The following is a 14,526-nucleotide window of genomic DNA, read 5'->3' as shown; positions in this document are numbered from 1 at the left end:
CTAGATGGGTCTATGGCCTGATCCAGTGGGGCTGTTCTTATGTTCTTAAACTACAATTCCCAGGAGGACTTGCAGGTCTTCTTGTTATCTGGTGTGCTCCCTGGGGCATTTGGTGGGCCGCTGTGAGATACAGGAAGCTGGACTAGATGGGTCTATGGCCTGATCCAGTGGGGCTGTTCTTATGTTCTTACTTTGTAGGGCTTTTTGTTGAAAAGTGGCATACATTCTTAATAATAATAATAATAATTAATAATAATAATAATAATCCTTTGTTGGTACCTCATCTACATCTAGACGTCAGGCAGTTGTCCGGGTGGATGAAGATTTACCAGCTGATAAATGTTGTGTTTTTCGTGTGTAATATACAATCATTATCAGCTGTGTAGTCATTTTGATATGAATAAAATAAGATGTCGACCACCACGATGATATTTTAAATCTTGGTGGTAGTTGCTCTCCAACAGGGATGGCCAAAACGATTGCTAACAGACAGAGAAACTGATAGCTTTCATCGTACTGGAGCCACATTGCATCCTATCTCCTGGTGTCAGAGCAGCTGATTCCCCCCCCAAAATCCCCTAAAGCTGTTTGACTTCCAAAACGCTCATGATGAATTTTCATTTTAAGTCAAGTTTCGTTTGCATGGATATACAGATCAGTTTTGAAAACTTAACACACTCGGGGCCCAATCTTTACCCACTTTTCAGCACTGACATAAGGGTAATGCAGCTCTGAGTGAAGGGAGCAAACATTCCCTTACTTTGAGGAGTCCTCCGCGAGTGACACCCAACTGCAGGGTGCAGCACATGTCCCATTGGTGCTGGAAAGCACTGACATAAGGGTTTAGGATTGCACCCTTAAATAAGTTTTAAAAGCAAAGCCATTGAATAAAAATGCAGGTATCTTTTGTGTGCTCCCTGGTGGGCTACAGGAAGCTGGACTAGATGGGCCTTTGGCCTGATCCAGTAGGACTCCCCTTAAGTTCTTTTGCAAATCTGGTTGAAAAGAGTTTCAAAAAACTAACTCTGTAGCAAGATGTTCTTTGTCTTTGCTAATTGTCAGTATATCAGTTCTTTTGTTGGTGTGACTCTCCCCGCCCAGAGTTTTGAAATCACTTTGAATTTATGACCTGATCCTCTAAACCGCCTTCAGTTCCCTCCCAGGGGTATGTCATTTTTATGACCTTGGATGATGTACAAGTATGTAACATGACAGAGCTGGGTCCACGTTCCTTGAGACGCAGTGATTATGATAAGTGACTCGGAGCCTCGGTTTTGCTGTCACCGGGCGAAAACCGATGCGGTGGCAGCAGTGACGTCACTGGGGTTTGTCTCACCTGGTGTGGGAGGCCAGCGTGTCACCCCTATGACGGACCCCTAGGATGGACCTCCTCCCATTTTATTAACACCTACTACTTCAGGGTTGGGTGTTTATTTTAAAACACCCAGACAAATTTCTGGAGGAAAAGTCCATCACAGGTTACAAGCTGTGCAACCTCCTGATTTTAAAAGCAGGTTACTTCAGAATGTCAAACGCAAGGGAGGGCACCAGGATGCAGGTCTCTTGTGGTCTTTTATGATGGACCTCCTCCCATACAGTGGGCCGGGCTGTTCCTCAGTGGGCATAGTGATGCACCTTTGCCCTGCCCCTGCAGATTTTTTTGGCTCTAACTTTTGATAGAATTGAGATATTTCAATGTGGCTTATTTCAGTGCATTCTTAATGAAATTGCACATCGATTGATATATAACGTGACGGTATTATTTTAAAACACCAAGGTTTTAAAAATTTGGGAGAGTAATGGTGTCACCCCCCCATGTGTGTGTTACCCAGTATGTTCCGCGCCCCCCCCCAGTGACGCCACTGGATGGCAGCAGTTTAATTGGGTCTCCCATCTTAAAATCCACAAAACTCTTAATAGGTGTGGATGGGTGTATGAGAGAGAAGGAGGGTTGATCTCCTTCCCCATAGACCAGGGGTGCCCAAACCCTGGCCCTGGGGCCACTTGTGGCCCTCAGGGAGCCCCCAGTCTCCAATGAGCCTCTGGCCCTCCAGAGATTTGCTGGAGCCCACACTGGCCCAACGCAGCTGCTCTTAGTGTGAGGGCAACTGTTTGACCTCTTGCGTGAGCTGTGGGATGAGGGCTCCCTCCACTGATTGCTGTTTCATGTCTGTGATGCAGTAGTGGCAGCAAAGGAAAGGCCAGCCTTGCTTTGTGCAAGGCCTTTTATAGGCTTGAGCTATTGCAAGACCTTCATTCATTCATATAAGTTCATCTTTAATATATTAATTTATGTAAACTTATGTAAATTTATTCAAATTTGAAATGTAAATCGATTCTTTTTTTTCCCCTGCCCAGTGTCAGAGAGATGATTTGGCCCTCCTGCCAAAAAGTTTGGACACCCCTGCCATAGACCACTGGCAACAAACAGCCCAAGCCAATGCATGTCTACTCAGAAGTAAGGCCCATTATGTCCAACGGGGCTTCGCTCCCAGGAAATTGCATCTAGGATTGCAGCCTCAACCAGTCCGTGACTGTGATTCTCTTGTGTTTGCATACAATGTGTGAATTTAGACCTTCAACCTTGGGGTCACACCACAGTGGGGTCACGAAGCCACATTTGTGGGGGAGCGGCAAGTTAGGGGTACCAAAATGGCTGCCGGTCATGCCGTTGAGGTGACATTGTCCAGTATGGGGGGGCGGCAGAGGGTTGCATACGGGCCAACGTTCCACACATGAAAGTATTGACACGCAGCTCACGTCCATGGCATTGTCTCTGAGCCTTGCTCCACTGTTAGACTTTGCTGTGGAACTCCTTGCCACAGGATTTTTCCATTTAGTCTGTGGAACTCCTTGCCAGAGATTGTGACGATGGCATCTGGTCTGGATGCTTTAAAAAGGGATTGGACCAATTTCTGGAGGAAAAGTGCATCACAGGCTACAAGCCGTGATGGGTCTGTGCGACCTCCTGAGTTTAGAAGTAGGCTACTTCAGAAGGTCAAACGCAAGGGAGGGCACCAGGGTGCAGGTCTCTTGTGGTCTTTTGTGCCCACCCAAGCAAGGAGAGGTGGCTTCCTTCAGGATCAGGGCCTAAGAAGGCAGCAACACTTACACCATGGCAAGGGCAGGAAGGGGCGGGTTGGAGACCAGCTGTGTTTGTGTTCTCCAGAAGCTCAGTAAAGGGAATGCATTTGCCTTGGGAGAGTGGCTGCCTGTGACCCCTGGGAGGAGAAGGTCAGAGGAGGAAGCCAGGTGGTTTAACCCCCTTCCCTGGCCACAGCTGAGGCTGCCTGGGCTTCTCTTTGCATTTCTAACCACAGCCCTCAGTCTCCATCCTGGACGCCTCTCCCTCTCTTTCGGTGGCACCCTTGACCGAGTGGCCAGCACCGACGGCCCCAGCTGCCCAGACCATACAAAGCACAACCAAGCCCACTTTGGAGGGGTCTAAATGACAATTTGGGGCTGCATTTGGGAATTGGTCAATGGGGTGGCTCCTTGGTGCCCACGCAGTGCCCTCTTCCAGGTGACGTTAAGTCGGGTGCCCCCTATTTCCCTTCCTGGAGTGAGATGCGGCTGGGGCATTTGGTAGGCTGCTGTGAGATACAGGAACCTGGACTAGATGGGCCTATGGCCTGATCCAGTGGGGCTATTCTTATGTTTTTATGTTCTTAAGACTTGCATGCAACCCTGTGCATATCTGCTCAGAGATAAGTCCCACTTAGTTTAATGGAACTTTGTTCCAGGTAAGTATATCTAGGATGGCAACCTTTGATGTGTAAACACCATGTATAACCCCCTGACTTGAGCTGGGTTATGAAGGGGATTGGTCAAGTTTCTGTAGGAAAAATCCATTACGGGTTACAAACCATGATGTGTATGTGCAACCTCCTGATTTTAGAAATGGGCTATGTCAGATGCAAGGGAGGGCACCAGGATGAGGTCTCTTGTTACCTGGGGTGCTCCCTGGGGCATTTGGTGGGCCGCTGTGAGATACAGGAAGCTGGACTAGATGGGCCTATGGCCTGATCCAGTGGGGCTGTTCTTATGTTCTTAACTACAATTCCCAGGAAGCCTTGCAGGTCTCTTGTTATCTGGTGTGCTCCCTGGGGCATTTGGTGGGCTGCTGTGAGATACAGGAAGCTGGACTAGATGGGCCTGTGGCCTGATCCAGTGGGGCTGTTCTTATGTTCTTAACTACAATTCCCAGGAAGCCTTGCAGGTCTCTTGTTATCTGGTGTGCTCCCTGGGGCATTTGGTGGGCCGCTGTGAGATCCAGGAAGCTGGACTAGATGGGCCTATGGCCTGATCCAGTGGGGCTGTTCTTATGTTCTTATGTGGTAGGATGGACCTGAGATCTAACTTGGTTTCCCAGCTGCTCCGATCCTTTTCCTGGAAGTTCCCTTCCAAGAAAAGGAGAGGCTTTCCCATCAGAAAGGGGGATCAACAGGGGTATTTTTGTGTGTGTGTGTGTGTGGGTCATTTGGGGAGCAAGCCTGTCCCACACTTCTGCTTTCTCTTGCAGGCTCTGATGAGGACCTGGAATTCCCCCCCTTCTCTGCCCCCCCCCCGCTTCAGAGATAAAAGGGGATTTCCGGTGAGAGACGCGCAAAACCTCATCCATCATGGGACATCCAGAAGAACTTTCTCCTCCTCTAGGCTGCAGCTTCCCATAGAGGCTTTGCGATGGATCGGATCCTTCTAGCGTTGGTGCTACACGCAGGTAAGACAGTTTGCAGCCTTGAAAAAATATGGACTTTTTTTTCTACCCAGGGGGAGGCTTGTAGCACAGTGGTATAGTCCTTTCTTTGCCTGCAGAATGTCCTCAGTTTGATCCCTGGCAGCATCTCCAGGGAGGGCTCAGAAATAGCCCTCTCTGAGACCAAGCTGGCAACATGGAACCAACCAAACTGAGTGCCCGACACAGCCGGACGGAGGAGCATATGTTCCATTTAATTCGGGTTGTCGGCATTGGACTGGTTAGGGGTGTCCAAATATTTTGGCAGGAGGGCTGCATCATCTCTCTGACACTGTGTCGGGGGCCGGGGGGAAAAAGAATTAATTTACATTTAAAATTTCAATAAATTTACATAAATGAATTTATTCAAAATGGAACTTATATGAATAAATGAAGGTCTTGCAGTAGCTCAAGGCCAATAAAAGGCCTTGCACAAAGCAAGGCCGGCCTTTCCTTCACTGCCACTGCTGCACCACAGACGTGAAACAGCAAGTAGTGGAGGAAGACCTCGTCCCACAGCTCAGGTGAGAGGTTGAACAACCATCCTCATGCTGAGAGCAGTTGCGTCGGGCCAGCACAGGCACCAGTAAGTATCTGGAGGGACAGAGACTCATTAGAGACTGGGGTCTCCCCACGGGCTGGATTGGGAACCCCCGACGGCCGCAAGTGGCCCCCAGGCCGGGGTTTGGGCGCCCCTGGGCTAGAGGGATCAATGAGGGGCTTGGTATAAGGCAGCCCTCCTAGGGAAAGTTCTTAGCTGAGAGGTTGAGCCCTGGCTTCTCATGCAGAAGACCGTGACATACCACGGCCGTATCATGGCCAATGGGTCATTGGGCCCATCAATTTTGGGCACCCCCTTCCAGGACAAAATTATTTTCAGTAAGACTTGTGACATGAAAAATAATAGTGATCAGAGAATAATAATAGTGACCAGAAAAGCAGCACAGACACTGAACATTTTTTTTATTGAACTGTGTGTGTTTATATATTTAATTATAGAATTTATATCCCGCCTTTCTATCCAACGAAGGGCACTCATATATATGATCATAACAATAAACAATTGAAAAATAAGTGTAAAAGAAATATATTTTCTGATTCCTTTTATATATATATAAAGGGCACTCAAGGCGCATATATATATATGATCATAACAATAAACAATTGAAAAATAAGTGTAAAAGAAATATATTTTCTGATTCCTTTTATATATATATAAAGGGCACTCAAGGCGCATATATATATATATGATCATAACAATAAACAATTGAAAAATAAGTATAAAAGAAATATATTTTCTGCTTGGGAGGGGGGACTTTAAACATCTTGGGGTGGCCTTTCGGACACCCCCCTGCAGCCTGGCACCTGGGACTGGAGCTCCCTATAGCCACCCTCTTCGTATGAGGCCACCCCAGTCACCCTCAGCCTACAGATCCCTGATTCCAGCCCCAGTTCTAAAGAGCCATAGAATGTTTAAGTTGTCACCCTGGAGGTCATCTAGTCTAGCCCCCTACTGAATGCAGGCAGTGACAGTATCCCAACAGGTGGCTGTCCAACCTCTGCTTGTCAAGGCAGCAGAAGTGGAGAGACCTGTACTTGGCAAAATCCAAGTATCTTGGATCTATGGTCTGATGGAGAATCCTGGATCTGGATTCCTGGATTCTGGACGGATCAAGTGTAAGGTTGTTTAATGTGCTAGGAAAGCTCCAAAGCTTGATGGAAGGACAGAGGATTCCAGGTTTGATTCCCAGCATCCCCAAGTTGGGCAACGAAAGGCAAAAAAAAAACCAAAAAAAAAAAACCTAGGGGGATTGGAAAATAAGAGAATACTTTAATTCCCAATGCTTTTCAGCTGTCGCCAGTGTAATAAACTCTAGAGACAGACCCATGGAAGCTCAGTTTCTAAAGCAACCCCTGGTTTAAAAGAAGGTCCCTGTCTCAAACGCTGGATAGATGCTGCTGCCAGCCAGTGTAGACACTACTGAGCTAGAGAGACCAAATGTCAGACTCAGCCAGCAGCATTTCATAGCACTTTGAATTTGTTGGTTGGTTACTGTGATTAGCTGAGTGTTTGCACAGCGAAAAAATGTACTGAAGAAGAGGGTGGGAAACGTCTTATTTTTGAAAGTTTGTACAGTATTTCTCTTTAATACTCCCCTTGTAAAAGAAGCAGAAGTGAAGCCATGGGGGGGGGAGGACAGGGGCACACGATGTTCTCATATGATCTCAGAAATGCTTTAAGTGGAAGACTGGCAAGCCCAATCCTGCGCATGTCCACTCAGAAGTCAGTCCCATTTGAGTCAATGGGGCTTGCTCCCAGGAAAGTGTGGATAGGATTGGGCTGTGGAGGAGCTATCCAAGCAAATGGATAAGGATTTTGTCATTTTCACATGGTTATAGATGTGAGTTTTTTTTTGGGGGGGGGGGGATAGTCTAACCCAGTGTTTCCCAAACGTTTTAGCCCCGGGACCCACTTTTTTAAAACAACACTGTATCGGGACCCACCTAGCTTTACCAGACTTTACCAAGAAAATCTAATAAAAAAATATTTTCTTTTTTTATAAGCAATGATAACCAGGAAAAAAACCCCACAAACATTTATCTCACTGTGTTTACACCTGCTTGCGAAATGCAAGCTCAGCTCCTTGCGGGGTAGTTAGCCGCTACCTTGCAAACTGCGGGAGCTGAGCTCTTCGCAGGGTGATTTCTGAATAGCTTCAGGGCTTGAAGCAATTAGTTGTGTGATCTTTCCGTCATCCTTATGCGACCCACCAAAAATCAGGTCCCGACTCACCAGTAGGTCCTGACCCACAGTTTGGGAACCACTGATCTATCCCATGAATCTCGAGTAGGGATTCTATTGACACGTGCCCTTACAGTATAAATATTATAAACATGTTATATGTTATGAATGTGTTTTTATTTTGTTTAAAAATAATGTTTTTTAATTGTGTTTTTAATCATTGTTGTAAGCCGCCTTGGGTCCCTTTAGGGAGAAAGGCGGGTATAAATAAAGTAAATAAATAAAAGGAATAATAACCTGCCTTGTAATTTTGCCTCCTAGCCCCAGTGCTTTCTGCAAGGCACACCCCAGTGCAGGTCTTGGGATCTGCGGGAGACCCTGTATTCTTAATGGTCCATCTCCCTCCTGGTTTCCACGTCAGGGATGCCATCTGGAGGTCCCTCACCCCAGCGGAAGAGCTGGTGGCCACATCCTTCAAGGACGACCTGGAGATCTTGTATCGATCCCGATTCACGAATAGGACCCGTCTTCACCATAACCTCACCTTGGAGATCAGGCCAGTGCGCCTGGGAGATGACGGGACCCTGTCGGTGCTTCTGGTGAACACGGCGGGAGAGATGGAGCAACAGGTGTTCCAACTGGAGGTCTACGGTACGGTCCCCCGGCGGAAGAGGGCTGTGACTGGTTAGTTATCTTAATGGAAGTCATCCTTTCCTCCACGGAAGGGGTGCTGCGCTAATCAGCACCGTCCATTTTGTGGTCCTGGTGCTGGCCACGGAGATTGTGTCCACGGTTTTGTGTGCACAATTTCTCTTCCCCCCCCCATAAGACCCCAGGACGAAGGCAAGAACTGTTGCCCTCACTCTGAATTGGCCTTCTCAGTGGTTGGTTGGCAACCTTCAGTCTCGAAAGACTATGGTATAAGCCTACAGCACTCGGTATTCCCAGGCTTTCTCCCATCCAAGTACTAACCAGGCCTGACCCTGCTTAGCTTCCCAGATCATGGTATAAGCCTACAGCACCCGGTATTCCCAGGCGGTCTCCCATCCAAATACTAACCAGGCCTGACCCTGCTTAGCTTCCCAGATCATGGTATAAGCCTGCAGCACCCGGTATTCCCAGGCTTTCTCCCATCCAACTACTAACCAGGCCTGACCCTGCTTAGCTTCCCAGATCATGGTATAAGCCTACAGCACCCGGTATTCCCAGGCTTTCTCCCATCCAACTACTAACCAGGCCTGACCCTGCCTAGCTTCCCAGATCATGGTATAAGCCTGCAGCACCCGGTATTCCCAGGCTTTCTCCCATCCAAGTACTAACCAGGCCTGACCCTGCTTAGCTTCCGAGATCATGGTATAAGCCTACAGCACCCGGTATTCCCAGGCGGTCTCCCATCCAAATACTAACCAGGCCTGACCCTGCCTAGCTTCCCAGATCATGGTATAAGCCTGCAGCACCCGGTATTCCCAGGCTTTCTCCCATCCAAGTACTAACCAGGCCTGACCCTGCTTAGCTTCCCAGATCATGGTATAAGCCTACAGCACCCGGTATTCCCAGGCGGTCTCCCATCCAAATACTAACCAGGCCTGACCCTGCTTAGCTTCCGAGATCAGACAAGATCAGGCATGTGCAATACATCTTTCCTTCACTCTGAGCTTTGTGGGGGGAAAGAATGGTACACACCAGCAGTGAGAAGTATAATTACCATCACTACTAAGTTGCAGGGCCAGCTCATCCAGGAAGACAACTATCTCAAGTGGTACCTCTACCTTTAGTGGCAGAGGTACCAGTCTGCCTCTAGTGGCAGACTGGCAGGGTGCATGCTTGCCTGCCTCTTCTCCTCCTGCTCCTGAAGGGAACAGAGTAGAAGAGGAAGCAGGGAAGAGAGTCATAAGCTAGATCGTGGGATGCTCTAGCCCACCACTTTTCTCTCTTGGCACATCCTCTTTTGAACACAGGGACTGGGAGGTGGAGATCCAGGAAGTGGGAAGAGAAGAGAAAGTGGTGGAGGTTTTGGGGTTGGCCTCTCCAGTTCTCCATTTCTCAACTGGTCTCTTGCCGAACCAGATGCTAAGGTCCTTTGATGTGTCTTACCTGAGCCACTCCTACAGGTGACATCACTGACCTTGCTTCAGGGGGTGTCCCGGAGCTCTGCACCCTCCTCCCGGAGCGCACTCTGGCCTGCTCAGAGGAACCCTCTTGCTCCATTGCAAGCCAATTGTAACCTGGACGTACAAAAGCGTCGCTCGCATGAAACCCTTTGGTATCTCCTGCGCTGAGACCAGGAGGGTTAATGATATTGAATGACCTTTCAGGTCTTCTCATCAAAAGTGTCTTTTCCAGTCTCGTGACACTGTTGGGACCTGTCTGGGAAAACTCAGGTGTTTGGATGCAGCTGACGCAGCAAACCCTTAAATGTGACTTTTTTTTTGGCTTCCAGACGTGGTCTCCACACCAGTTGTACAGATCTTCACCCAGGAGCGCAATGCAAACAGCTCAGTGGTCCCCTGTGCGTTTTTTCTGACCTGCATAGCATCTCAGGGGAGCAATATCACCTATCGCTGGACAAGGCCAGACGGTACAGCTCTCGCCAGGGATAAGCACGCAGTCTTGGACAACAGTCGGGTGCTGCGGGCGGAACTGGACTTCGTGGAGGACACACACCTGAGCTACACCTGTACGGTGTCCAATGCAGTCAGTCAGAGATCGGTGACTGTTGACGTCCAGAAAATCTGCCAGAAAGAAATGGGTATGTCATGATCTTCTGCCCGATCTCGTCTGATCTTGGAAGCTAAGCAGGGTCAGGCCTGGTTAGTACCTGGATGGGAGACTGCCTGGGAATACCAGGTGCTGTAGGCTTCCACCATGATTTCAGAAGCTAAGCAGGGTCAGGCCTGGTTAGTACTTGGATAGGAGACGGCCTGGAAATACCGGGTGCTGTAGGCTTATAACACAGTCTTTCGAGACTGAAGGTTGCCAACCAACCTGCAACATTTAAGGCAGTGGTTCTCAAACTTTTAAGCACCGGGACCCACTTCCCCACAGAATTGGAGTGGCTGTTCCCTGGTTCTAGTGCTGTGTGAGCAGGAGAAGAACACCCCTCTATTCACTCTATTCACCCCCTGCTTAATTTTGTACTTCTCAGTCATGTCACACACACCCCAGGCACCTGTTTTCTAGACCAAAGAGCCCCATATGCTTTAGGCTTTCGTAATCAGGGAGGTGCCCCAGCCCAGGAATCATTTTGGTTGCTCTCTGAAGGATGGTGGTCTTCACCAATGTGCCCGTGCTCAGGTGCATAGAAAGAATGGTGGGGCTTTCTGGCACAGCTAAATTATTATTATTAGTAGTAGTAGGAATAGTAGTAGTAGTAGTAGTAGTAGTAGAAGTAGTAGTAGTACTATTGAGTCCCTGAGTCCCTGAGGCAGTTCATGGCTGAACACAGTCACGTTCTGACAACTCCTGTGACGCCGCTGGAACCAACCGTATTGGCTTCTGCCTTTCCATTGGACCATTTCAGTGACGTGGAGAGGGGTATTTGCTGCATGGGTAACAGTCTGTCCTCCATATCTACTTTACCCAGGCTTCGCGCACTGGAGAGGACACTGTTCCAGAACACTATTCAGAGTGCGATACCATAGTCTTCCGAGACTGAAGGATGCCAACAATTAATTAGTAGTAGTAGTAGTAGTAGTAGTAGTAGTAGTAGTGGTAGCAGTAGTAGTATAAATCCTATTTATTTTCTGGTTGCATTCTTTAATCCAGTTGTTTGTGTACAGAAGAGGCACTAATAATACTTCGTACATGACCACTGGTCAAATGAAATCATCCATGATAATTAAAAGCCCTGAAAGCTGTCATGTACCGGCGCATGGGAAGCGACTTCCTAGTGAGTCAGACTCTGGGTGGATCAATCTCAGGATTCCCAAGCGCTGACTGTTGGTAGCCCTCCAGGATTTCAGCCGAGGGGACTTTCCCAGCCCTACCTGGAAACGCTTCCAGGGCTTGAACCTGGGACTTTCTGCAAGTAAATCGGAGGATCTACCCCTGAGCTATGACAACACAGGCTTGCGCTTGGATGCTTTCCTGTTGTGAGCTGGCATGGGTCGCCTATGGCTGGACGCCGTCTATATTTTTTGAAAGAAATACATATTCTGGGGGTTGGGAAGAGCACACTGTCTTCCACATAGCTTAGTCATCCATAGAAAGGGCCAGTCCTCTCCCACGCCGCTGTTGAGTACCCACTGTGTGTAAACTCAGAGGAAATTCCATGAATTCTAATTAATAACTAATTAGGTAGCTTCTCCTTTTGCCAGAAGAGGAAACATCAAGGCTTCCTGTCCACTTCCTGCCTCGCGAGGGGGCTTCCTGTGGATTGCTTTTTAAGAGCACAGAAGTGTTCTGTGTTTTAAGAACCCAGAAGTGCCATAACACCTGAAACCGAAATCAAAGTCTTGGATGGATGCTCAGCTGGGCTCACTGCTTTTCTCTGTGCACACAAGGGTTGCTTCTGCACATGTACAGAGTGCTTTTTTCCCACCATGACCACGGCCTGATGCTTCCAGAAGAAGCAATGAGCCTTCTAGGGTGGTGAAGCCATAAATGCCCTCGCTTGGCTTACCTGGACAGATAGTGCCCCTCTACGTTCCAAGCATTGGAGGTATTGAGGCCCTGCCTCAAGAACCTCAGGTGTCTGGGCACATTGAACCCGGCAGCCCTACAGATGTCCGTATCTGACCCCAAACTGGCTTTAACTGGGCCTCTTCCCCATTTTTCCAGGCACGAAAGACTCTGCATACGATTACAGGAACCTTCTTCTCATAGTTGTCCCACTCGCCTCTCTCTTCCTCGCAGCTGGCGCCATCTTGATCATGCACACGAAACAGAAGTCGGGTAAATGTTTTCTGGAAAATGGAAGGTTATTTTGTGGTGCTTTGGGTCAAGGGGAGAGACGAGGACTTCCCCTCTTTCTGGGGTTAGGAAGAGCTTCATAGGCTCTGCTGGTCAGATGACTGATCTAGGGTCAACCAGAAACCTAACCAGCACTTGAAACAGAAAATCTTAGAACCACAGAGTTGGATGGTGTCCACAAGGTCATCTAGTCCATCCCCTTGCCTATAGCAGGAAGTCCTCCCAGAGCATCTCCAGCAGGTATCTGTCCAAACCTCTGCTTGAAGATCTCCAGGGAGGGAGAAGCCACCACCTCCCTCGGCAATCCGTTTTACTGCCCAGCAACCCTTACCATCAGGAATTTCTTCCTGATGTCCAACTAGAATCTTCTCTCTCGCAGTTTGTGTCTTGGTGTTGGGTGTGTGTGTGTGAAATTCCAGGGGTAGCTTTGCAAGGGAGCGTAGTAGTGTGTTATGGAGGGTTTGAGGGAGAAGCTTAGGAAGTTGGGAACCGTACCAGTTATGGGCAATTCCAGGAGAAAAAGTCAGTACCAAACCTATTCATCAAAGGTTGACAGCCCTCACTCCCATCCCAAAATAGCTGATTTAGGTGGGGAAATAGGGGGATAATTTTTTTTTTAGTTAGGAACGTAGGTCGTGCTTCGCTGTTAGGGCCTGGGGTAGGAGAAGGAGTCTGGCACTTAGTTGGCAAGAAGGCAACAGGTTGGGTTTTGGCAGCTAGCTGGTGAGAGGCAGCTGGGGGGATTGCAGGGGCATGAACTTGCTTTGGGGGAACTGATGCTGATGTCGTATACAGGAGAGAGAGAGAGAGAGAGAGGGGAGGGGTGTTGTATGTTTATGGTGGCAACCATGGTTAGCCATATTGGGCACTGACTGACAACCCACATCCATCAGACAATCCACATGGCCAGACTTAACCCCTGAACCCTCAGTACCTGGGGCAGTGCTGGCATCCAATATGCCATCAGTGGGTGGACAAATAGTGACAGGCAAGAACTGAACACCCCCCTCCCACTTGCGCTGCTGTAGCCCCCCAGCCCCAATTGCTTTACATCAAATTTAAAAATTCCAGCTGATCCAATCGCATCTCCCCTTCCCCACGTCTAGTTTGACCCTCATCAAGTGACAGAAATGCACGTGCGAACCCAGTTTAAGATACTTCAGAGCCAGGATGGTGTCATGGTTCTGGTTTCGGACTTAGACCTGGAAGATCCAGGTTCAAATCTCCTCTCGGCCGCAAAGCTTTCTGGGTGACCTTGGGCCAGTCTCTCTCTCTCTCTCTCTCTCTCTCTCTCTCTCTGCCTTGCCTTCCTCAGAAGGTTGTTGTGAGGACAAAAGGAGAGAAGGAACCATATCCACCACCCTGAGCTCCTTGGAAGAAGGGTGGTATAAAAATGTGAAGTCGTGGAACAAATCCACCGGTCATATAAGCCTTGGGGAAAAGCCCGACGACACCCCTGGCTGAATTATTTCTGTCTCTTTCACGCAGGGAAAAAAAAATCATATGAGGTTTCGGAAAGCGAACTGGCTTAGTTGTTCTCCAGGCAGAGGAAGAGAGAAGAAGAAGGTCACGGCCGCTCTGCAGATTCATGTTCCTGTTTTGCTGTCCTCGGATGACAAACAAAAAATGCATGGACTTCATTTTGTGAAAAGTTCCCCTTCTCTCCCCCCCACCCCATTCCACCCACGGAGCACTGAGGAATGTGAAACTATCTTTCTTTTGGGCACAGGCTGCTGGGCAGGGATGCAGACGAGCCTTTTCCATTTTGGAGTTTGAAAAATGCTGGTATCCCCAGGAAGAGGTGGAGGAAGTGGTGCAAGGCAGGGGAAAGTTCTGGCAGGATAGGGGATGAGCCAAAGGACACTGAGGTTAGGAGTGGCAGAATCTGATGCCTGATGAAGTTGGATGAACTTTGGGTCAAGAGAATAGATCTTTGCTTGACTGCTTGTGAAGATATATACATATATATATATATATATATATATATATATATATAGAGAGAGAGAGAGAGAGAGAGAGAGAGAGAGAGAGAGAGAGATCTATGTACACATACATATACATATGTATGATATATATATATATAAAAATATATATATACGTGTGTGTGTGTGTAAAATAAAGGCATTGGTGTGGACAC

At 48.3% G+C, this 14,526-nt stretch overlaps 1 protein-coding gene across 1 annotated transcript; it reads left to right on the top strand.

Annotated features, from left to right (window-relative positions):
• The first annotated feature begins 4,714 nt into the window (after positions 1 to 4,714).
• LOC136636051 (SLAM family member 8-like) lies at positions 4,715 to 14,421 on the top strand. The gene is made up of 5 exons (XM_066611078.1): positions 4,715 to 4,720; positions 7,800 to 8,129; positions 9,919 to 10,227; positions 12,258 to 12,371; positions 13,878 to 14,421. The coding sequence occupies exons 2-5, from the start codon at positions 7,868 to 7,870 to the stop codon at positions 13,919 to 13,921; spliced, it is 729 nt and encodes a 242-aa protein (XP_066467175.1). The 5' UTR covers positions 4,715 to 4,720; positions 7,800 to 7,867; the 3' UTR covers positions 13,922 to 14,421.
• The last annotated feature ends 105 nt before the right edge of the window (positions 14,422 to 14,526 follow it).

The sequence above is a fragment of the Tiliqua scincoides genome, unplaced genomic scaffold (genome assembly GCF_035046505.1).
Source record: "Tiliqua scincoides isolate rTilSci1 unplaced genomic scaffold, rTilSci1.hap2 HAP2_SCAFFOLD_71, whole genome shotgun sequence".
Lineage (NCBI taxonomy): Eukaryota > Metazoa > Chordata > Lepidosauria > Squamata > Scincidae > Tiliqua > Tiliqua scincoides.
Note: the sequence above shows the minus strand (reverse complement) of the source record. Positions and strands in the feature narration are given on the sequence as shown.

Bases quoted from the DNA above. Each gene is read 5' to 3' on its own strand.
- LOC136636051 (XM_066611078.1), top strand. From the start codon at position 7,868: ATGGTCCATCTCCCTCCTGGTTTCCACGTCAGGGATGCCATCTGGAGG. The intron at 10,228-12,257 runs GTATGTCATGAT...CCATTTTTCCAG, and splicing joins AATCTGCCAGAAAGAAATGG to GCACGAAAGACTCTGCATAC. The intron at 12,372-13,877 runs GTAAATGTTTTC...TCTTTCACGCAG, and splicing joins GCACACGAAACAGAAGTCGG to GGAAAAAAAAATCATATGAG.